The sequence below is a fragment of the Dromiciops gliroides genome, chromosome 1 (genome assembly GCF_019393635.1).
Source record: "Dromiciops gliroides isolate mDroGli1 chromosome 1, mDroGli1.pri, whole genome shotgun sequence".
Classification (NCBI taxonomy): domain Eukaryota; kingdom Metazoa; phylum Chordata; class Mammalia; order Microbiotheria; family Microbiotheriidae; genus Dromiciops; species Dromiciops gliroides.
In genome coordinates, this window is record NC_057861.1 from 433340560 (window position 1) to 433366108 (window position 25549).

The 25549-nt window shown below is 36.2% G+C and overlaps 1 protein-coding gene across 1 annotated transcript in view; it reads left to right on the forward strand.

Moving 5' to 3' along the window:
• Nucleotides 1-25549, forward strand: part of CERT1 (ceramide transporter 1) — a 155765-nt gene that overhangs the window by 74969 nt on the left and 55247 nt on the right. Inside the window, exons 4-7 of the mRNA XM_043996787.1 lie at nt 6110-6217; nt 9627-9765; nt 18484-18567; nt 23003-23160. Of these exons, the coding sequence (XP_043852722.1) occupies nt 6110-6217; nt 9627-9765; nt 18484-18567; nt 23003-23160 (489 nt within the window). The remainder of the gene's footprint in view (nt 1-6109; nt 6218-9626; nt 9766-18483; nt 18568-23002; nt 23161-25549) is intronic.

Here is a 25549-nt window from a genome sequence, read left to right on the forward strand (position 1 = left end):
AAAGCTTTGTTTATATTTTACTTATACAGAAGGCCATAAGTACCACCTTGTCAACTTAAACCCATTCTCTTGTATTATTTCATTTGGGATGTGAAAAGAAGAGTATTTCTCACTATATGAGGAATTTGTTCATGTTCTTTGCCTGTAGGTTCTTTTTTCATCAGATAATACTTCTGCAGATATGACATCAGGCTACAGTTTTCTTGAAATTTTCCTTAATGATTTGACTTTGAACAAAATAGCAGATTAAAGCAGCATTTAATATTTTATCTTTGTTTCTTTAAAATTGGGGACAATCCTAAATAGTTCCTTCATTGTAGATCTGGTTTTTCTCATTAAATTTTTGAGTATTAACACTTTCAACTCCCATCACCACCCTGAGTCCTTAAAACCTTCACTTGACCCTACCATCCCCTAAAACTGTTATCTTTTCTCTTGCTTTCTTCCACAGCCAAAGTCCTAGAAAAAGCTATTTGTAATCATTGTCTCTATAGGGGCAGCTAGCTAACACAGTGGATAGATTAGTGGGCCTGAAGTCAGGAAGATTCATCTTCCAGGGTTCAAATGCAGCCTCAGACACTTACTAGCTGTGTGACCCTGGGCAAGTGGCTTAACACTGTTTGCCTCAGTTTCCCTATCTGTAAAATGAGCTGGAGAAGGAAATAGCAAGCCACTGCAGTATCTTTGACAAGAAAACCCCAAAATGGGATCACAAAGAGTTGGACATGACTGACAATGACTAAACAACAACCTTCATTGTCTCCACTTACTCAAGTCCCCTTCACTTCTCAACCTTTCTAATCTGGTTAAATCCACATTATTTGAGTAAAAATGATCTTTCTAAGGTCAGCAATGATTTTTATTGCTAAATCCAGGGCCTTTTCTCAGTCCTCTTAGCTTCTTTGTAGTTTTCACATTGTTGACCACACCTACCTTCTGGATTCTTTCTTCACTATTATTATTGTTATTGTTATTGTTGTTATTATTATTATTATTATTATTATTATTATTATTTTGACTTGTCATGGTTTTCTTCCTGGCCATCTGACCAATCCTCAGGTTCCTTAAGGAATTCTCCATTCAAATATGTATCACCCACAATGTGTGGGTGTACTCCAGAATAGTGTTTTGAATCTTTTTTTTCTCTATTCATTATTCTCTTCATTTTATACCAGCTGCTCTGCTAGATTTCAACTTTATCATCATCTTTGTTAAGAATTATTTTTACTGGGGGCAGCACCAGTGAATAAAACACCGGCCATGGATTCAGGAGGACCTAAGTTCAAATTTGGCCCCAGCTGTGTGACCCAGGGCAAGTCACTTAAACCTCATTGCCCTGCCCCCAAAAAAGGAATTATTTTGATCAGAAAAGCCATAAAATTGTCCCTGTTGTGGAGATGCAGCTTCTAAGTATTCAGCAATAAGAAAAGAACCAGTTACAGACAAAATACTAATCAATCAACAGGTATTTATTAAATGCCCACTAGGTATCAGTCCCTACTAGCATTGGGTATAGAAATACAAAGAATAAAACAATGCCTGTATTGGCACTGTTTACATTATAGTGTTCCAGACAAGTATACATGAAAGTATTTATTTACTGCATAAATATAAAATTTATATATATACAGAATAGTTTGTGAGGGAGAATACTGGCATTTGAGGTGAATGAGGAAAAGCTTCATGCAAAAGAGATGCTTGATTTGCATTTAAAGGAAGAGGAGAATTCATCTAGACTGGAGTGTTGAGAGGGTGAATTATTGGCTTGTGGAATAGGAATAGCAAGTGCAAAGGCATTGGAGAGAGGAGATGGTTTGTAGTGTCTGGGAAATAGCCAGTTTGGCTGGATCATAGAGGTGGGAAAGAATGATGTTCAATGAGGCTGGAAAGATAAGCTGGGGTTAGTTTGTATAGGGCTTTAAAAGATAAACAGAAGAGCTCATATTTGATCCTAGAAACAATAAGAAGCCACTGGAATTGATTGACCAGAGGAGCAGCATTGTCAAATCTTCTTTAAGGAAAATTACTTTGGCAGCTGAGTGTTGGATGGACTGGCATGTGAAGAAACTTGAGGCAGGAAAGTTGATTAAGAGGCTTTGCAGTAATATAGGCAAAAGGTTGAGAGCCTGAAGTAAAGTGGTAACTATGTGAGAAGGAAGGGGTCAAATGATAAATGATGTAGAGGTAGAAATGGCAAGAGCTGGTTACTGGCTGTATTTATGGGAGGAATCGAAAATGATGCTGGGATTAGAAATCTGATACCTGGAAAGGATATGGCAGTATCTTCTACAGAAATAGGGAAGTTTGGAAGAAGGCAGTGATTGGGGTGGGGCGCGCTAAGAGGGGGGACTAAGGGGAATAATGAGTTCAGTTTTGGGAATGCCAAATTTAAGAAGTCTCCAGGACTTCAAATTTGAAATGTCTGATTGGCAATAGGTAATCTAGGGCAGAACCTCTTGAAAAAGCTGAGGCTGGATATATAGATCTGGGGGTCATCTACATAAAAATGATACTTGAACCCATGGGAGTAATGAAGTTATTGTAGGAGAGGGAGAGAGAAGAGCCTGGGGAGGAGAGAGAGGGAACAACCATCTAGAACAGGGCACTATTCATCAGTGAAGGGAGGATGATGGGGATGATGAACCAGGAAAGGAGAGGTTGAGGAGCAGTTAGACAAGTAGGAGGCAAACCAGGAAAGAAAAGTGTTACAAAAGTTCAGAAGGGAAAGAGAATCCTAGAGGATAAAGGTGGTCATACACTAACAAAAGTAGCAGATAGGACTGAGAGAAGACCATCAGGTTGTATAATTAATAGATAATGAAATTTTTGAGAGAAGGGCATGAGGTGATGAAGTGGAAATACAAATTTCAAAGGGTGGAGGAAAGGACAAAGAGGAAGCAAAAGTAGACAATTTTTTCAAGGAGTGTGGCAGAGAATAGATTTAGTGCAGGTTTTTTAAGGATGAAGAAGATAGAGATAAAAGACACAGAGGGGAAGTAATGTTGTTGTAAGTAAGGTTGTAACAATTGTTGGAAGATGGGATCACAGTTGATGAACATGCAATGTTGTTGATACTGTGTACAATGTTCTCCTGGTTCTGTTCATCTCACTCATCATCAGTTCATGCAAGTCCTTCCAGGTTTCTCTGAACTCCTCCTGCTCATCGTTTCTTACAGCACAATAGTATTACATTCATATACCACAACTTGTTCAGCCATTCCCCAGTTGATGGGCATCCCCTCAATTTCCAATTCCTTGCCACCACAAAAGAGCAGCTATAAATATTTTTGTACATGTAGGTCCTTTTCCCTTTTTTATAATCCCTTTGGGAAAAAGACCCCAAAGTGGTATTGCTGGGTCAAAGGGTATAGTCCTTTGGGCATAATTCCAAATTGTTCTCCAGAATGAAGTGTATTCATTTAAAAAAAAAAAGTTTGGGGGCTGCTAGATAGCATGGTTTCCTCATCTGAAAAATGAGCTGGAGAAGGGAATGGCAAACCACTCCAATATCTCTGCCAAGAAATCCCCAAATGGGGTCACAAAGAATTGAACATGACTAAAGAACAACAACATAACTCCTTATAGTATGCTGTAAGTTCCCTGAGGGCAGGGACTGATTTGCTTTTGCTTAGGTTCCCGGCACATAGGATTTGCATTGTTGAATTGTTATCTATCATTATATTTAGAGGCATATGCCCAGGCTCAAAGTCTCGAATGTTTGAACTCCCAAACCCTGTTCATGACATGGTTCTAGGCCAAGTCTTACAGAACAGATTTTTTTTATTATTATTTTTAAGCTCAGGATGCTGAGCAGTCAATTTTTCCAAGACTGAATTTGTCAGAAGGTTGACCACTTTATACCTCAGAATGTAGGGCAACCCAAATACAAGCAATCCTATCAGGACACAAACATTCTAGAAAGGAGAATCCCATCTTCTCTGGGTGATGTTAGGCTCTCTGAACAACAGACTCCAAGAACAGGAAGACTCCAAGATTATTAGCAAAGGAATTTTCAAGAGACAGTTTCCCATTCCCTCTCCTGGTGACATTAACCTACTTTCTGCCAGGTCTGTAGCCTCTCTTCCCAAACTGTTCTGTGCTCAGTTCAGCCTGCCTCCAGAGCATATTGAAAACAGTGGGGAGTGGGGGGAGGAGTCAAGGGGAGGGGGTTAATATAGTTGTTTGCAGTGATAAGCCTTGAGTCACAGTTGGACTTTCTTGGTCTGTCCCCTAGTCTCTTGATACATTTATTTTTGTTTCAACCAAGAAGTTGGGGGGAGGGGCAAAATCACCTGTAGCTCAATTAGAAAACAAGATGCTTTCCTCTCCTTCCCCCCCCCCCACGTATTCTCCTGCACCTCCCCAGTCCTGCCATATGTAACCTGACCCCTCAGAACTCTTCCTCTTAACACTCTCTTTCCTCTCTTTGTCATAGAGGGGTCCTTGCCTTCCTCCTATCTTTGGGAATAGCGCCTTTCTGTTTTATATCGCAGCCCCCCTTTCCTCACAATATTTTCCCATTCTCTAAGAGTTACCATCTCCATCCTATTAGTCCTTTCCAGGCTCTGAACTTTCTTGTCAATTGTAAATTGGGGGTGGGGTAGCTAGGTGGCTTAGTGGATAAAGCACTGGCTCTGGATTCAGGAGGACCCGAGTTCAAATGTGACCTCAGACACAAGTCATTTAACCCCCATTGCCCCACCAAAAAAAGTTTAAGAAGAGGAGGAGAGATACAGGGTAAGGGAAGGGAATAAGCATTTATTAAGTGTGCCTGTGTGCCAGGCACTGTACTAAGTGCTTGACGGATGTCTCATTTGATGCTGTGTAGGGTGATAGGTTATGGGGTTAGTAGTATCTAATAAGATTGTTTTAAGGATAGGGGCAGTTTAGTTTATATTTGTAGGCAGTAGAAAGGAGCCCACAGATTGGGAAATGGGGATGAGAGTGAAGAAAATCTGATGGAAAAGATGGGAGGGAATAGGATCAAAAGCTTAAGAAAAGCTTCTAGTGTATTGGGTTTGCCTTTGTGGCAAACTTGTGGGAGGATTATGGACTAGAGTTGGGCAGAGGAGACCTGTCTCCTACAATTTCATCCATGCCTGCATGGATGAAATGTGACTTGCATTAATGGAGGAAACATCCAAATCACTAAGATGACAGATCTGTTTACGTATTGAGTATTTGAATAATAAAAGCGAATCAGATTCTTTAACATTACTGTTAAATTATCTGTTATGTATTTTGAAATTGTTTTAAGTTACAGAGTTTGGGTTCCACTTTTGACAATTAGAATGAGCAGCGAGCGCCCCACCTTTTCTTAAAAGCATTCCAAAGTATTATCTGTCATTAAGATTTCAGTATTAGCTTAAGTTTTTTCGCTGCCACTTGAAATTGTTTCTAAGTCTGACGGAGGAAACAGGAACAACAAAGTCTCCAAGCCATAGAGAATAGGTTGATTGAGAGAAGGCCTATCTCTCAAGAAAGCCAGTCATTCAGGGGTTGGACCTGAAAGACGCTGAGTTACAAAATCAACAGGTTTTTATACCCCTCCAGAGCTTGAATGCTTCTGTACAATACTGATTAAAAGTATCTAAAATTAAAAGCATCTTCTTAGGAAATAGAGAAACTGCTACCTGACAGATGTCAGCATTTTCTAATACTCATATCAGCCTTCTTGTGGCAACAGGGTCATAATTCTGCTGCATGACCCCTTCTAATCAAGCATATCACTAGTAAGCTGCATGACCCCCTTGAGTCAAGCATAACAGTAGTGGTTTCTAAAATATAGTATTGCTGACTATTGTATCTTCTGATATTACTTAATGCTTGACATTGGAAAGTATCATCAGACATTAAGTAGTAAGAAGAGAGACTTAATCTACTAATACAATTAAAATAAGATATCTAAATATAATAAATCACAATTTTTCAGTTAGTATGCTGATTATTATCATCATTAAATCCACTTAAAACTATATTAAATCTCTTATAACTAAGGGGTGGGGAAAATCTCACTCATACTAATAAGCTAATTCTTTTACTTTAAGGAAAATTGGTTTTCTTCTCTGATTTGTTTGTATTGGAAACATCTGTAACTTTTTTTTTTTAGACTGAATCTGGTTATGGATCAGAATCAAGCTTACGCCGACATGGCTCAATGGTATCACTTGTGTCTGGAGCAAGTGGTTATTCAGCAACATCCACCTCATCATTCAAGGTGAGTTATTACAAAAAGTTCAAAAGAGTGCAACATAAATGAAAAATGAAGGTTTTAAAGTTTAGGCTTAGGAATAGAGACTAATTCATTTCTATCTAATTCCTGTCAGGATGAGGGGTAAGGGGATCAACATAATTATGATAATTAACTTCTAAATAGTATGAGAATATTAAATTTATGTTGTGGGTATAGAACATTCAATAGTTCGAAAAGGGGAGGAGGTCCTGTTGATAGGACATTTTTTTCCAAGCTAAATGAGTTAGAATTCTTCCACAAATATTCCAAAGTATTCTTCTTTCTTTCTCCTCTCCTACCCCTCAGAAAAGAAAAGAAATGCACATACACAGTAGATTAAAAAACAGATAATTTTATTTCTTTGCATCATTTTTAATGTAATTTTCTTGTTTTATCATTTTGTAAAAAATGTTTTAAGGCATGAAAAGGATCAGATATCAAAATAATAGAGATTATGATTTACACTGATAGTTAAACTGTTTCAGGTATAATATTCATTCAGCCTTTTAAAAGCAGTTTATGAATAGTTCTCAAGATCATACACTCATTATCTTTAGATAAATTTCTTGTTCATGTCATCAATATTTGGTACCAGAGCCAACCCTTAATTGCTAGAGAATAGAGTTGGTGGTATGAAGAATAATATTAATGTCATAACAAATATAAATTTCAAATACATTATGAATTTTATAAGAAGTATTTGTGGCTTAAATATAGTTGTAGGAGAACTGGCAGAAGTTGCATAAGTGTCTAGATTTCTCAAAGATGAGTAAATCATAAATCAAATTCTTTTTAGCAGTACTGGCTATTGTGAATGTATAAAGGATATTTGGTTTTCCTGTCTCATTTCTAAATTGGAGAAAGCAAACTGAAAAATTTTTACATTCAATGACTGAAAGAAGAAAACCATATAAACCATTATTTCTCTTGCTGACTTGGGAGAAATCCTATCTTAAAAAACAACGTAACCCTCATTGCCCCCCAAAAATTAAAAAAAAAAGAAAAGAAAAGAACAAAAAAAAAAACCAATGACATATCACATTTTATAACTGAAACATTTTTAATTCAAAAGAATATAGAAAAATCATAATATTTAACTTAAAAGAAAATTTGGTTTTCATTTGAAATTTATTTTTGGCACGGGTGCCTATTTTCAGGGTTGTAGCCTAAGAGCCATAAGGGACCTGGGAATTAAAAGTGTTCCAAACCCTAATGTTTCACTTGAAGAGGTTAAGGGGATTCTGCTCTCCCAGTATCACAGAGATAACTCAGGTTGTCAAAGTGTCCTCCCCAACATCGACAACCTGCTTGAAATCAAGGAAAATTCGCTTTCCTATAATTTTACATTAGGAAATAACCAATTGGTGAAGTTAACCATGAAGATATTCTCTGGAAAATAACCAAGTTAATTTACTTACTTAAACTGGATTCCACATGAATAAAAAATTCTTATTCATCTGAGTTGTAAAGAATGTTCTAGTGTGGAAGAATTCATTTCTTAGAAAAAAAATGTCTAGTGGTTTGTCATCACTTTTACTCCTTGGTCCCACTGGAACCATTGGCCACTCCTGCCTTTTTTGTGGTAGAAGTAAGAATCAGTTCTCTGAACCCACTCTGCAGGCCTCAAGAGATTTGAAAAACCACATATTCACTATTATCTATAAATATTTCCCAATTACATTTTTATTTGGTCTCCTGGTGGTAGGGTCTTGTGAGTTTGATGATGCCTCTGCTCCACAGTAGGTCGCCCACCCCAAGCTGGTCCCGTGGCCAGGCTGGCTTTGGAGTCAGTGGACTAAGCTTAAGTCAGCTCAGCCCTTGTGTAGCCTTGGAATCGTCAGTTCATTTCTCTGGGCTTTAGTTTCATTATGTTGAAATGAGGAGTTTGAATTTGATGACTGCTTGAGTTTGCAACTTAAGGTCTGTGGTCCTTACTTTTTAATCACCTAATTGATAGTGCTTAGCATTGTGCTATTGAAAATACCAAGAAAATATATTTCATGGTCCATGACTTTGAGATTTTTTTTTTTTTTTGCCTGGCAATGAGGGTTAAGTGACTTGCCCAGGGTCACATAGCTAGTAAGTGTCAAGTGTCCGAGGCCGGATTTGAACTCAGGTACTCCTGAATCCAGGGCCAATACTTTATCCACTGTGTCGCCTAGCTGCCCGAGAAATTCTAATAGCTTGCCAAAGATATTTTCTCTTTTGTATGTCTTCTCTGGACTTATATCTGGATTGGTTTTGTTGTAACTTTTTATCATTTGCCATGTTACATTTACTTTTAAAAAGTACACTTTTAACTTCATTCCAGTCTCAATCCTTTTTCTGTATAAAAAAGGAGTATCTGAGGCAAAATAGCATTAACCCTTCCTTTTCTTTTCTTTTTTTTTTTTTGTTTTTGTGAGGCAATTGGGGTTAAGTGACTTGCCCAAGGTCACACAGCTAGTAAGTGTCAAGTGTCTGAGGCCGAATTTGAACTTAGGTCCTCCTGACTGCAGGGCTGATGCTCTATCCACTGCGCCAACTAGCTGCCCCAGCTCTTCCCTTTTAAAACTGGGGACTATACTCTTTATGCTCCAAGCTGATCAAACCGAAGTATTGATCAATTTCAAGCCTGGTGTTTCTGGAATTGGGGGGGGTGGGAGATGGGAATGACCACACATGGGTGAATGTTGATACTACAAAAGAGAATGAGAAGTGATGCTTTAAAAAAAAAAAGAAAGAAAAGAAAAGTAGAAGAACCAGAAGAGAACGTTGTCAAGAAAACTCAGGGAGAAAGTGTCCGGAAAAGGGGATGATCAATAGTGACACATAATGAAGAGTTCAAAAAGGACAAAGAATAAGGAAAGGTCTTGGAATTTAGTGAATCAGAAATCATTGTTATCTTTGGAGAGAACAATTTCATTGAGTTGGTGAATCAAAAGCCAGATTACAGGGGATTTAGATATAAGTGAGAGCTGAAGTTGTAGTAATTTTTTTTTTTTTTGGAGTTTTGCCATGAAGGGATGGAGGCATATAGGGGCTAGCTTGAAAGAAAGGAAGAAACAAGGGTCCCCCTCCCTTTTTTTTCCTTTTTAAAAATTAAATATTTTTTAAATTAAAACTTTTAAATTTTTTGCTAGGGCAGATCTTAGCAGGTTAGACAACTAATAAGGAAAAAATAGGTAGAAATTGAAGATAAGAGAGGATGATGAAAAAGCAAGCTCTGGGAAGAAACGGGAATCAAGGTCCCACTTATAACAATTATCCCTGATAAGAACAAGACAACTTCTTTTTCATAGGAAAACAGCACACCAAGAGACAGGAATATGAAAGGTGGCTAGAATAGGCATGATTACTACATGTGTATTATTTTCTGTTCTTTCTCTTCCCTTTTTTTCTATTTTTTTTCCAGAAAGGCCACAGTTTGCGTGAAAAATTGGCTGAAATGGAAACCTTTAGAGACATCCTATGTAGACAAGTTGATACTCTACAGAAGTACTTTGATGCCTGTGCAGATGCAGTCTCCAAGGATGAACTTCAGAGGGATAAAGGTTAATTAGACAAATTGCTGACCCCTATTTCTGCTTATAGCATGCATTGATTAAAAACCAGTTACCCTAAAGAAAAGGGAATTTTCGTTTCTAAGGTAATTGTCAAAATCAGGAGCTATAGCCACATTTATAATATAATTCAAAAAAAATTTTTTTTAGCATCCTTATTGTAAATGCACCATTATATTTTGTGATTCGTTTCAGAGATGTCATATGTCAGAATTTTTAATTTACTTGATTTCATAAATTTAATGTTTAGCCTTTTGGTAATGGGTATATACTTCATTGGTTTTTAAATTTATTCCCATGAAGGTCTAGAATTATCAAAATCATTGTAAATGCTTATTTTAGATACAAGTTAAAGAATCTTTTTCAATATAATGGGCCTTTGACCCTTAGAAAAAAGTTAACTGTGTGCTGCCCAAATTAAAAGCATCTTGGTATTTGCCCTTTTTTTTCCTTAAGAAAATAGAAATTTATATACTCTGTCAAACTATCTACCTTGTTAATAGGTTTTATTCTGACAAACTGACAACTGTTAATTAGAATGAGCTTTGGAATTCATAGCTCTGTGATTTACTAAATAATAGCAATTTCATTTCATATAAGTGGCTTTCCTGAGATTTCCTTTCTTCTTATGAAAATCTTTGCTGTATATTCTTATTTTTAAGGGCTTCAGTTTTCTCTGAATTAGCTATTCTTAAAATACATCGTTTGATAGGTTTAAAATTATATGTCTAGAATATGTTCATTTTTTCTCATGAGGGAAATAATGTCTTTAAAATAAATGGCCTTTTATTTCACCTTCATAAAAGGGAGAAACATTTTTCCTTAGATACATCCTTTCCTTTTTACTCTGTGCAAGAGGCCTGAAATATCATTTTAATAATTTTAAAAGAAGAATAAGAAGCATTGAAATAGCAAGAACAAGTGATTCCATAGAATAAATGACCATGTTAAATAAATACAATCAAAAAATGGTAGTTGACATGACTTTTGAAAATCTGACTACATCTATTCACCATCAGTGAATCTGAATAACAATGCTAGTAAATTATATATGCTTTTAAATAGTGAGAAGTATCCATTTTAACAGCCATTTAGGTGGCAGATTGGATAGAGTGTCAAGCCCGATGTCAAGACTCTGTGAGTTCAAATATGGCCGCATACATTTACTAGCTGTGTGATCCTGGCAAGTAAGTCACTTAACTCTGCCTTAGTTTTCTCATCTATAAAATGAGCTGGAGATATAAATGGCAAACCACTTCAGTATCTTTACCAAGAAAACCACAAATGGGATCATAAAGAGTTGGACATGATTGAAAATAATTTAACATCTCAAGTTTTATAAGGACTACATAAGTGAAATTAATCAACCCAGTCAGATCTAATTTATAAGCCATAAACCAGCCGTTCTTTTAAAATATTTTTTATATTTTTTCCAATTACATGTAAAAAGAATTAACTTTTTAAAAAATTTTGAGTTTCAAATTCTCCTTTCCCCTCCTTGAGAAGACAAGCAGTTTGATATACATCTGCACTCATGCAAAACATTTGCATATTAGCCATGTTGTCCAAGAAAACACAGACCTTAAAAAAAAAAATCCAAACCCCAAGAATGATGAAGAAAGTAGAAAAAGTGTACTTTGATCTGTATTCAGACTGCATCGGTTCTTTCTCTTGAGGTAGATAGCATCATTTTTCATTGTAAGTCCTTTGAAATTGTCTTGGATAATTGTTTTGCTAAGAATAGCAAAGTCTTTCATAGATCATTACCATTAAAATATTGTTGTTAATGTGTAAAATGTTCTTTTGGTTCTGCTTGCTTCGTTTTGCATCAGTTCATATAAGTCTTTTTAGGTTTATCTAAAACCATCCTGCTTGTCTTTTCTTATAGCACAGTAGTATGCCATCACAATCATATATCACAATTTGTTCAGCCATTCCCCAGATGATGGGCATCCCCTCCATTTCCAATTCTTTGCTACTTCAAAACGAGCTGCTATAAATATTTTTATGCATATAGGTCCTTTTCCCCTTTTTTTGTTTGTTTTTTTAATCCCTTTGGCATATAGACCTAGTAGTGGTGGTATTGCTAGGTCAAATGGTATGCACAGTTTTATAGCCCTTTGGGCATATAAATTAGCCATCATTACTGTGTAATCCACAATACAGCTTTTGGATATTGACAGATAATTCATTTCAAAAAACATTTTTAAATGACTAACACATATTAGGGGCTAGGGAGATAGAGACAAGAATATGGCGTAGCCCTTGACCTCAGAGATCTTGCAATTTCATGTGGTTGAGGAGATGCATACAAATTCTGTAAGGTAAATAATTCATAATAGCACATTTAGTTCTGGTATAAAGTTCCAGGAGTGGATTAAGAAAGAAAATTATTTCTCACTAGGTGAAATGAAAAGATTTGTTAAATATGTCACATTAGAACTGATACGATAGGAAAGATTTCAATAGATGAAAATGATGGGGCAGGGGATGAGGAGAAATTTAGGGAGAAAATCTGACTTCATTTCCTTTCCTCTCTCATTTTTTAAAAATTGAGTTAAGGAACTTGTTTACCTTTCACCTATAGATAAGAAACTATGCTATTCCAGGGAAGCAAAAGTGAAAAAATTGCACTAGCCTTGTTTGAACTCAGCCTAGTGAGAGAGATGATACATACATGCAATTAATAATTCTAGAAAGTAAAAGACAATAAAGTGTATAAGGGAGGTCAGACAGAGATACATAATAATTTAACGAGGTTGAACTATGAATGGTTTTATTGAAGAGGTAATGAAAGGTTTTAGGAGAGATAGAGAGGCCATTCCAGATCAATATAAATACACACAGTGAGGGGGAAGGAGGAACAAAACAAGGTGGGAGAGCAGGAAGTAGTTTGACTTTGCTGAAATAGAGAGTGATTTGAAAGTCGTAATGTGTAATAAGAGCTGGATGAAAAAGTTTTAGAGAGCTTTAAATGCTAGGTTAAAGAGTTTGTATTTCATTTGGTAGGGAATGTGAAGGCATTAAAATTTTTTGTTTTGTTTTTGAGATTTTGCTCATATTACGTATATTAGGAAAAATTACCTTGGATATGCGTTAGTTGTAATTTGAAGTGCTCCTCCAGAGCAATTTTGGTTTGTTTTGGTTTTTTTGGGCAGGGCAATGAGGTTTAAGTGACTTGCCCAGGGTCACACAGCTAGTAAATGTCAAGTGGCTGAGGCCAGATTTGAACTCAGGTCCTCCTGAATCCAAGGCTGGTGCTTTATCCACTTTGCCACTTAGCTGCCCCCTAGAGCAGTTTTTAAAATACATAGATTTTATCATTGCAATTTTATATTTAAAATAGTTGCTATTGATTTTGTCTTTTCTGCCCCTGATTGTTGCAACTAATCAAACCTCATTCTTGACATAATTTTAATTTTGGAATAGAAATCAGTTGCTATAAGAATTAAACATCTTTTGGGTACCTAGCATTGGTCTGGGTGCTGTGAGAGATTTGGAAATAGTAGAAGACATAATTCCTGACATAAAAAAAAAAAGGTTGGGGGAGGGCAGGAAGAAAACTGACACATGCATACTCATTCAGAGGCAATAAAGACAGAGCAGAACTACCATATTAGGCACTTAAGAAAATATAATCAGGCTGAGCACCAGGACCAGATCAAGAACACACATTTCTTGCTAGAAGCAACATAAGCAAAAAAATGTTGAGGGATCAGTTTCCAAGTTGTCAAAAGAAAAGATACCAAATAATTGGAAAAAAAATACAAATGGTATTATTACCCCCCAAATTATTGAGGACTTCAATAATTAATTAACCATATTCTTATTATAAAAACATTGAGGACAATCTCCACGCATTTTAAGGGTACTCATAACACTATAAGAGACTTTTGAGTTCACTGAATCCACCCTTTTCCCCAAGCACTTCATGACCCCCCCTCCAAATTTCTCAAATGAAAACATTTAAACCCAAGAAAGTTAAGTGAATTGTCCAAGGTAACACAAAGTAAATGCCAGAATGTATCTTCCATTTTTCCTCCATGAAACAGTGATAAGAGGACAGGAAGGCTGTTGCCAAAAATTTTATTCAGCCAACCATATTTTTACAGTTGCAAAATGACTGAAAGGTGTAGAACATTAATTCTTTATTGATAATTTATTTCAAATGACAGATTCAGAAGAGGCATCCTTTATGTTACTATCATCTAGTTGCTTAATAGATACAGTCAAAGAGATAACAAAGAACAATGATGAAGTGCTCCTCTAAAATAAATAAATAAAATACCAGAAGTGGTGCTTCATTGTGAAAAGCAGTTAAAAAAAAGATCTGATGATGCAGAGTGGAATTCTTCCCTATGTTAGAAGCTTGTGATTAGGAGAATGTCACTTAGAAGAACTTTAAAATACTTGGAGCCAAAATACTCTCCCCACCCCCAGAAAAAAAGGAACCTCTTTTTTAAAGAGGTAGCTGTATGTTCTCAGAAAGAAAGATCTGCTTGTCCTCCAGGGAATGACAAAGTAAATCTACAAATGCTTTCAAGTGAGAGATAATCCCATAAAGCTCAGAGGGAAAAGAGTAATAATTGTTGATAATTCCTTACTGAGGAGTTCTGAGACAGCTATCTGTCAGTCTAATAACAATAGAGAGATATATTATTTTTCTTGGGCATGTATCTCATATGTGACCAAGAACTTCCCAATACTAGTTCAAATGGATGACTACTAATATCCTTATACATTATAACTTATAAGGACATAAATGACACTGCCAGTTTAAAAAACCAACAACCAATTTAGGAAAAAAGTACCAAAGATTACAAAGTTTTACAAAAGAAACAGAGCCCATAGAGGTATAAGTGGTTTGTTGTTGTTGTTGTTGTTTTTTCATCACAGCTGCCTATCAAGTACAAAAAAGAAGAGCAGATTTGGGAACTAAGCATTGGATTAAGACAATAGTATTGGGGCAGCTGGGTGGTGCAGTAGATAGAGCACTGGCCCTGGATTCAGGAGGACCTGAGTTCAAATGCAGCCTCAGACTTTTAACACTTACTAGCTGTGTGACCCTGGGCAAGTCACATAACCACAACTGCCTCACCAAAAAAAAAAAAAAAAGTAGTATCTGAGAAAAAAACTATATTTCTGAACCACAGTTTCAAATATAGACATGACATCCTCTTGGCTAGGGATGTAATGAATTTAGCTAGGATTGCTAAGAATCAAAAGAGATTTAAGCTGAAAAGAAAGGAGGAAAAAGAAAATTACCTGTGTAGCAAAGAGACCACCATGTAGGTTGAATGGCAATTGGGATGAAAAGTTCACAGGAAACAAAATTAGAAAGGAACTAATAGTAAAAACCAAACGCCTCTTAAAAACACTGCTCTGGGGGCAGCTGGGTGGTGCAGTGGATAGAGTACTGGCCCTGGAGTCAGGAGGACCTGAGTTCAAATCCGGCCTCAGGCACTTAACACTTAGTAGCCGTGTGACCCTGGGCAAGTCACTTAACCCCAATTGCCTCACCAGAAAACAAAACAAAACACACTGCTCTGCCTGGATTTATGAGGTTGTATGGACAGCTAGGTGGATAGAGCACTGGCCCTAAAGTTAAGAGGACCTGAGTTCAAATGGGACCTCAGATACTTAGTAGCTGTGTGACCCTGGGCAAGTCACTTAACCTTAATTGCCTTAAACATCTGGACCATCTCCAGTTGTCCTGATAATGTATCTTGCCACTGGATCCAGAGGTCTCCTCCAGGAGAGAGTGAGGCTGATGGCTTTGCACAGCCCTTTCTCACTTAAATCTAATTCATTGCAAGTCATGACATCTGTCATAGTCCTCTTCGAGAACAGAGGACAACAACAACAACAATGAGGTTGTATTAGAGATTAGAGGATAACAATAATTATTAGCTAAATTAGAGTGAATTGATTCAAGTGTCTTATAGCAACAACTCTTTATATAGCATTCTCATCCTCTAGTTTCTAATATAACTTCTTAATTCCAGGCAAAGCAGTCTGTTTTTTAATAGAGTATACTATTTCCAGAAGTTAAAATCCTCAAAATAAGCAAAAATTCTGACTTCTGCTTGTAAGCACAGACACTTAAATTCTTTTCAACTGAAAGAAAACCTTTTTTGTTTGGAAAAGGAAAGTGTAGCTCTTTTATAAGGAAATATCTCCACCTTGTGGATATTTAAGGCTATTGATTCTGAAAAACAGTTTTTTCCCCATGTTTCATGTTTGTGGCTATAGGATCCTATGCTAGAAAGAGCCTTAGATATCATATCTTCCAACCCCTTTATTTTAGAGTGAAGGAAACTGAAGCCCTTATAAGTTAGCACTTAGCAGGAAGTACTAAGGTTTTTCTGAGCCTACATTTTCAGATTCCAAATCCACCACACTTCCCATTTTATGGTGCTGCCTCCCTTTGTATCACATAAAGAAGTTTTGTTTTGTTTTTAGAATAAGATAGTATTTTATTTAGGGGATGGGAAAGGGAAGGGAAACCAAGAGAGAAATCATTGGATGACTTCTCATGGGGAGAAAGGCATGGCACAGAGCGTGGCTCTGAGATACCAATCTCCTGGAACAGGAGGACTGATGGGGGTGACCATCTGCCTGTGGAAGGTTCCCTTAGTGAGGGACGAGCATCCCCCACTGGTGGTGGCTGGAGGAGTTGGGTGAGGGGTGGCTGCAGATCTCTCAGGCCATCTCCTCAGGACACAAAGGCAGCAGCCACACCTCCTCTTATCTCCCCAGGGGTGAGGGAGACTAGAATGAAGGGTGGAGGTCTCAGAGCTAGCTCAGTCTGATCTGGTTCCACTTATCTTTTTAGGTGTGTCTGTCCTTTGGATTGCACAGGATTTGGAGGTTCTTTGATGTGCTCCAGAGAACAATAAGTTTTAAACTGATCAGGAACTTCAGTTGCAGTTCTAGTTAACTCAAATGCTTCTGTAGCAAAATTAACAAGCAGCAATGAGAGAGAAATTCTAGCCAATAGGCATACATTTTTAGTAGACAGAGTCCATACCCTAAAGTTAGGGCACTCTCCTGACACAGAAAACAGTCTCTCCTCCTTTCTCCATCTTGATTCTTTGATAGGCACCATTTCAGCTCTACCCTGTCCTTTTTTTTCTTCTCTCTTTCTTTCTTCCTTCCTTTCTTTCTTTCACAGGGCAACGAGGGTTAAGTGACTTGCCCAGGGTCACACAGCTAGTAAGTGTCAAGTGTCTGAGACTGGATTTGAACTCAGGTCCTACTGAATCTAGGACCGGTGCTTTATCCACTGTGCCATCTAGCTGCCCCCCCTGTTCTTTTTTCTTGTGTCTCTTACCCCCTCATACAACCAGTTGTGCCCTTCCAAGTCTCAACCATGGCTCACTCCCACCATCTCCTCTTTTGCTCTTACGTACATTCTACTGTATTAAGGTGGAGAAAAATCCCATTCTCAATGGGTCCAGTATAGATTTGTTGTTTAACCCTAACTGAGCCCTCACTGCTGCTAGGTAACTCTTTTACATTTTCCACAATAACAATAATAATATAAGCTTAGGAAATAGTTTTTGGAGGAGGTATATACATGGGTGGGATAAGCAGTCACTTTTTTTCTTGCCTACTGCTGCGCACTGTTAAAAGCAAATACATATCCCTACCCCAGCTCATATACAAACTCCTTTCTCTTTTTCAAAAATGTAACAGTATTTGAGAATGGTAAGAGTATAGCACTTTCAGTCAAGGAAAAAACCATCTTGTCCAGGAACCCAGAATTTGTTGAACTCTAGAATAAACAAATGCAATATTTAGAGTTTTGCCTAAGTAGAATAGAAGTTCCTTATTGCACAACAGACAGAAATAGTATTACAGAAGTATTAAAAAGGTCAAGAGCCAGAGGAATGATATAGTTTGGTATAAGGCTTTGGATAAAGGTAGCAGAGATGAGAAGTCTAGGCCTAAGAGTTATTAGGGAAGACAGATAAGAAAAATACTGTATTGGGTGATAGAACTGGGATATATTTTTAGACCCATAGACATTTGGGGGGGGGGTGAGGCAATTGGGGTTGTGACTTGCCCAGGGTCACACAGCTAGTAAGTGTCAAGTGTCTGAGGCCGGATTTGAACTCAGGTCCTCCTGAATCCAGGGCCAGTGCTCTATCCACTGCGCCACCTAGCTGCCCTGGGATGTATTTTTAGAAATGTACAGAAAGTGAATATTGAAAAGAGAAGATCCTGTCTCTTATAGAAAAGTTGGGGGAGGAAGGGTGGATCAGGCACATTAAGAAATGTATAGAGAAAAAATGGATGATGAAAATAATGAGACTGGGTCATTGAGGAGAGTCGAATATAATGTATTCACCCTAACCATTAATAAAGGCATAGACACAAACATGAAAAGACTGGCTTTTGTAGCTTTTTAAATTCTCAGCTCTTCTCACTGTTTAGTAGTCCAAATGATTGCAAGTACCCCATTTACTCAACTGTAATCCAAGAGATGATCAAATGGTAGTTAGCAGCAGGAAATGGGATTTCAAAAGGTAGAATAATTGAAAATTGAGATGTGATCCTTTATTAAATAAAAATTTACTTTTTTAGTGTAGTTACATGTTTAATGTAAACATGTTCTCAAAGTTGGTTCTGGCAGTTGGAAATGAATACATTCCAGAAGAGTATGGTATTCTATAAACATAATATATATAATTTCTTTTGTTTTAGTGGTAGAAGATGATGAAGATGATTTTCCTACAACACGTTCTGATGGAGAGTTATTGCATAATACGAACGGCAATAAAGAAAAATGTAAGTATTGCAAATTTCTCAACAATATACTTTTTTTTTCCTTTGAAAAGCAACTTGAAATATTTGGTGCTTCAGTTCGTCGATCAACAAACATTGTATTGCGCTAGGGTCTGGGGGTAAATGCAACAGTGAAATAGTCTAACCCTCAAGGAGCTTACATTCTGTCAGAGAAGACATGTTTAAGTACAGATAGATTTTTTAAAATGCAAAATAAATTACAAGATAATTTGTAGGGGGAAAACACTAGTAGCTCAAAAGATCAGAAAAGTTTTCATGAGGTGAGCTGTAAAGGAAAATAGGAATTTTAAGAAGTAAAGTTAAGGAGTAGGACCATGGGGGACAGGAGATATAATGCCATGTGTAAGGGATAGTAAGAATGCAGTTTAGCTGGAGTAAGCAAAGAGGAGTAATGAATAATACTGAAAAGATAGGTTGGAGCCAAGTGGTTTGAAAGCTTTTAAATGCCAAACAAGGAGTCGATATTTGGTCTTTGAGGTAATAAGCTGCTGGAATTGACTGAGCAGAGGGACTGACATCTTCAGATTTCTGCTTTAGGACTATCACTTGGATAGCTGTGTGGATGATGAATTGGAATGGGGAGTGACTTAAGGCGGGGGAGACCACTTTTGTACATTTGGGGGGGCGAATTCCTTGTAATATTCATAGTTTAGTCAAACAGATTCCCTCATTGGCCATGTTCAAAAATTGTGTGCCCATTCTGCACTCTGAATTCACAGCCTCTCTGTCAGCAGATGAAAAGGGTGCCTCCTCATCTATTTTCTGGAATCATAGTTGGTCACTGTGTCGATCCAAGTCTTATACCTTACAGTGTTATAATTATTGTATAAATTGTTTTTCTGGTTCTACTCATTTCGTTCTTCAGTTTATACAAGTCTGCAATTTGTTCATTTTTGTAATAATGATGTCATCATACAACTTATTCTAGTTCTGCCTACTTTATTCTGTATCAAGTCATACCAGTCTTTCCATATCTCTTTGAAATCTTCTGTTTATTCATTTCTTACAGCACAGTAGTATTTCATCCTATTCATGTACTACAATTTGTTCAGCCATTTCCGATTGAGGGGCATCCTCATAGTTTCCAGGTTTTTGCTACCATAATTTTGTTTTTTTACATTTAGAACCTTTTGTCTTTCTTTTCTCTCTTTCAGTTACTAACCTAGCAGTGGTATGTCTGGGTGAAAGGCCACGTACAGTTTAGTAGATAGCTATTTCCAAATTGCTTTCTAGAATGGACATACCCATTCATAGCTCCATCGCCTGTGCATCATTGTGCCTGCTTTCCACAGCTCCTCTGAACATTTGTCATTTGGCTTTTTGGTCATTTTTTTCTAGTCTGATAGGTATGGGATGAAACCTTAGAATTGTGTTAATTATAGACAAATGTTGAACTATCTTCAATTGCTTTTTTCTTCTTAAAAGATATAATATTAAATGTTCCATTATGAGAATTAAAATTCAGCTTCATACAAGATTTATGTTATTTCTCTTTTGCTTATGGTATTTTGGGCTTTTTTCAATGTCTGTCATAATTCACATTTTTACATAATACATTAACATTTTCCTTATAACCTTATGAGGTAACTTTTAGTTTTTGTTTTTGAACTGTGTTTTCAATAGCTATATGAAACTCCTGAGATAAGAGATTATAATTCCAGTTTTTCATCCATTTCTCTTACCACTTTTTACTAACTTAATAATTTTGAAAGCTTGATCAAGTGATTTCATTTCTCTGGACATTTCTTGCTGCATCTGCAAAATACAAATAATTATACTTTTTCAATTATACTTTTTCACATGCCTGAAGGCAGAAGACTAGAAGGATGATCACTTGACATCCTTCTTAACACTAAGATACTATGATTCTGTGGTGTTCTTTATATACAGCATTCAGCAAACTATTACTGCTTGGATTAGCCATGCCTAGTCAAAATTTTCTCTCACTCTGTCTATGTGTGTGTGTATGTGTGTCTCTCACATATACAACACTCACACAACACACACTTACACACGCCCCAAATATATGGAGTCATAATCAAAACCAGAACTTTCTAGTCATATCATATTCCCTGGGGCTAGACTGGAAAAAGCTATATTCAGAACCAGTAAAGCCTCTACCAGGAGTTGTAGCAACAGGGGGCAGGGAGGTAGTACAGTGGATAGAGAACCAGCCCTGGAGTCAGGAGGACCTGAGTTCAATCCCTAGACAAGTCACTTAACCCTGATTGCCTCAAAAGAAGGAGGAAAAAAAAAGGAAGAAGTTGTCACAACAATCTTCTTTCCCTGATGGAGCTACTTTTTGAAGTCATTCTAAGGCAAAGGTTCTTAATCAGAGGACTGTGGGATTTCTTTAAAATAATATTTTGATAGCTATTTAAACATAAATTATTTCCTCTTTTTGTTTATACATTTATAAACATTATTTTGAGGACAACAGTGCCAAAGGAGTCAATAACAAAAAAAGTTAAGAACTCCTATTCTATGGATTTTACTGTTTCCTCACTGCTTCCCTACTCTAAGTATGAAATTCATGTCGTTTCAAGTGACAATCAGTATAATTTCTTACTTTTAAAAAACAAAATGTTCTGGTTTCAGAATCCTTGATTTTCCATATACTATGTAATTTTAATTGTTCTTTAGCAGAATGAAGATATTCATAACTAGCCATAGTTAAGAGTTTTTTGTTTTTTATATATTGATTGTTTTAGCCTAACATACATATTTTTCTAGTTGTTTGAAATTTTAAAAATATTTTTGGTATTTTTATAAGGTCAGAGTTTAGCTGGCAAATTCTTAACTTTAAATGGTTCCCTTTTATTTACTGATTGCAAAATCATGTCTTCAAAATAGGCTTTTCTCCCTCTTTCTTCATGGCAACTATGTAGCCAAATAGACTCTATTCTTTTCCCAAAAGAAATTAAAATAATGGTTTTTTACCCTCACTTTCAACTCATTAGAAAATATTCTGAGGAAAAAGTATTGACTCTTTGGGAGTTTGGTTTGAACTTCATCCTGGAGAAGGATAAAATTCGACAATGCGGAGCATAAAGCACTTGTAGATTATAAAAATCAAAATAACTGAATAAAGGGAAAGTGATGGAAGTTTAGAGATGATCTTATCTATCCCCAAAGATTTAAGGTAGTTAACTAATTCACAGAAGTCAAGCAAACTTATTTCTTTCTAATTTTCTTTTCTCTCTGAGTTAATCTATATATTTAATAATCTGTAAATCCTCTTTTGTGTTCAAGTTCTCTTCAGTAAACATTTATTAAGAATCTGCTGTGCGTAGAATCAGAAAATGTTGATAATTCAAATGACATAGTCCTGACCTGTATAGAGCTCACAGAAGATACTTTGCTTCTGAAAGTGTAATTGTTCTTTAAAAGGAAGCATACCAAAGTACTTCTATAACACTTTACAACACCATGCAAGTTTTGCAAGTGTTGATATTGGCAAATTATCAACATAGAGCCAGTACTTTGACTTTATTTTTCCTGAGATCATTTTTCCTAGGTAAAGTTTGAACAATAATATGTGTGTGTGTGTGTGTGTGTGTGTGTGTGTGTGTGTGTGTGTGTGTGTGTGTGTGTATATATATAATTAAAATGTTTAATATGAGACAGTCCAATTATTATAATACAGGGAAGAATGACTAATAGCCTTAAAAGACTACTAGGCCACAAGGTGTAATTTTGGTAAGGTAAATGGAAGGGGTGTTGTTTGAAAGTTGAGCTATTACTATTTCACTTAAGAGTTATGATTTGATTAAGGACATAAGTAAGTTTAATAGTGAGATTTTATATTTGGGCTGCATGAAGTTATTTGATTCACTTGAAGAATTCTTTGTTTAAACTTATAAAGCTAGTGCATGAAATCATTTTATAAGCAATAAATTTAAGCATAATTTGGGTGTGGTAAATATATTTTTATGTTTTAAAAAGCACTGAATATCTATTTTAAAACCTTCATATTACTTTATTGGGCTCTATTGCTTACCTACAGAGATTTTTTTTTTAATCTTGTGTTGCTTAAAATTTTATGGTGGTTTTTTGCCATAATTAGGTGCCACTGTAAGCTGTCAGACTGTCTTCTGAAAATCTTTCTCTTCCTACCTCCCACATGATTCCCTGAGTGCAGAGTATGCAGTACAATCAGTGGATATCAGGAAATAAAATCCAGCAAAATGAAACTGGATGAATATATCACAGCCATGATCCTGTTTACTCACAGCCTATAGATGGGGAAGGGCTTTGGGGAGGAAAAATACAATCCCAGGCCATCACTGTTATACTACTGCTGGCTCTCATAGTTTTCTTTTTTCTTTATTTTTTTTTTCATAGTTTTCTAAAGATACATTATAGGATAGAACTTTTTTCTTCAGAAAACTGTTGATGACTGAAGTGTCTTTTTCAGTATTTCCACATGTGACACCCAAAGGAATTAATGGCATAGACTTTAAAGGGGAAGCGATTACATTTAAAGCAACTACTGCTGGAATACTTGCTACACTTTCTCATTGTATTGAACTTATGGTAAAACGTGAGGACAGCTGGCAGAAGAGACTGGATAAGGTAAGACTAGTTTTTCCTTTCCTTTAAAAAAAACTTCAGAATTCAGTATAATTTGATGTTTTTATTAAAATGATATTTAAATTAAAGTGACATCAACAGCATCCTAAAGAAGTTTGAGTTTGACCTAAGTGATAGATGGTATTCTTTCTGTTGATATTTTCAATATAAAAAATCTGAAATACAAGAGATTAAATAAAGATAAACTGGGGGGGGTTAATTTTAATGAAAGTTTTCTGACAGTGGGTAAGCATTTGTTAAGAGCGTACTATGTGCCAAGCACAAGCACTGGGAATACAAAGAAAGGCAAACAACAGTCCCTGCTCTTGAGGAGAGACAGAAAAGAGGAAAGGACTAAACGTTTATATAGCACCTAATAAGTGCCTGTCACTCTGGTGAGCAGTTTACAATTATTATCTCATTTGAACCTCACAACAGCCCTGCAAGGTTGGTGCTATTATTATTACCATTTTACAGTTGAGGAACCAAAAATGGTTAAGTGACTTTCCCAAGGTCATTGGGACAGTAAGTGTCTGATGCTAGATCTTCCTCAGGCCTAGAATTCTATCCATTCTGCCAGTGGATGCCTTAAGCTCTCAATATTTTGAGAAAGACAGTGTGCAAACAACTGAATACAAAAATGCTATATGCAGTACAAATAAGAAAAAAAATCAACAGAAGGGATGCACTAGAAATAATAAAGTTTTTTTTTTTAATTTGGTAATGCTTTTAAATTATGCTTCCTTGAAATTAAAACTATTTAAATCTGAACACCAGCACAAAATACTGGGCACAGTGACACAATGCTTAGATTGTTGACAATTAATTTAGATCATATGACTTAAATTGTTCCAACTTTTAAAAGCAAAACCTTAATGCTGTCAGTACTTGTCAGCATTCCTAGTTAAGTCTTATTTCAGCTATCAGTGTGATATCACATTAAATATATTTTATCTGCTTGTATTGAACTTTTACTAATGTGAATACTTTTACATTTTGGTTTAAAATATAACATTGATAACGCTACTGTATTCTTTATAATAAATTTTCCATTTCTGATATTGATTATTGTTCAGTGATTTTGATCAAAACTGATATTTCATAGGCTTAAGGTTCTTTTTTTGTTGATTTGCATCTAATAATTTCATCAGGGTGGAAATTCCTTCCACCTGGCCTGAAGTATATCTGCTTAGAGAGTGTCCTGGGATGCTGACAGGTTAAGTGACTTGCTTCAAGTCACACAATGAGGCAGGACTCATCTGAACCCAGATTGGAGCCACTGCACTATTTCTGAGCAGTGTCTGAATCATGTTGTATTGGAACTCTTGGTGCTGGTAGGCCAGAGAGGAACAGGATTATGTAATTCACCAATAAATCAGATTATATTTTGGTTTCCATAAGGATAGTGATTCTAGCTCATTTCTTAAGTTTTGTGGCTAGTTTTTACACAGTGGTCACTACTATTATTACTTCTCCATTCCACCTCCAGGGTAATCCTTTCCTCGTAGCAAAGAAATGCAGAAAGCAAAACTTAATGCTGTGTCTGACATGTGAAATATTTTATGCCCATAGTGGGTTTCATCATTTCTTTTGGACAAAAATTAATCATAGGAATTAACCTGAGTTTGCCTTATTTTTAGTGTTTTTGTTTGTTGTTCATGTTATTGTAGTTGGGTTTATTATTCTCTTGGTTCAGCTTACTCTGTCCTTTATCTTTTTCTCTGAATTCCTCATAATAGTTATTTCTTTTAGGCTGCTTATTTTCCATTACATTCATATACCAGGGTTTGTTACAATATTTCCTAATCAATGAACACCCATTTTATTACTGTTCTTTGCTACTATAAATAATATGTAGCTCCATTGAATTATAAACATAATCAGTTACTTGAGTGACAGCTGTGGAGATATAACACTGATTTTAAGTGATGTTCCCAAGTGTTCAAGGACTAGGCAAGGAAAGAGAATTTTAGAATTCTTGACTAATAGTTTAGCCATGTTCCATGGTTACCATAAGTTTCTTTGGTTAACTGCCATCAAAATCCTAAATAAAACTATCTAAATAAAGAATAGACCTTTCACCATTCTTAGAGCTGAACTTTTTGTGTATGCCACTGATTGTTGTAAATACACACCCCCACCCCCACAAGAAAAACAAACCCTTTCAGGCCCTTTGATTCATGCTTCAGAATCACACATTCAGTTTACCCAGATTTGCTTACTCTCAGCTTTTGGCAGCCCCTTCTTAAAATATCTTGGCTATAAATGCTGTATGTCTCATACTGGAGAATTTACATCAATCCTATAATAATCTTTCTCCATTTCCATTAGAAAAGAAATAGTATATACATTCTGTATTCAGTAGAATGGTCTAAGAATATTTTAATCATCC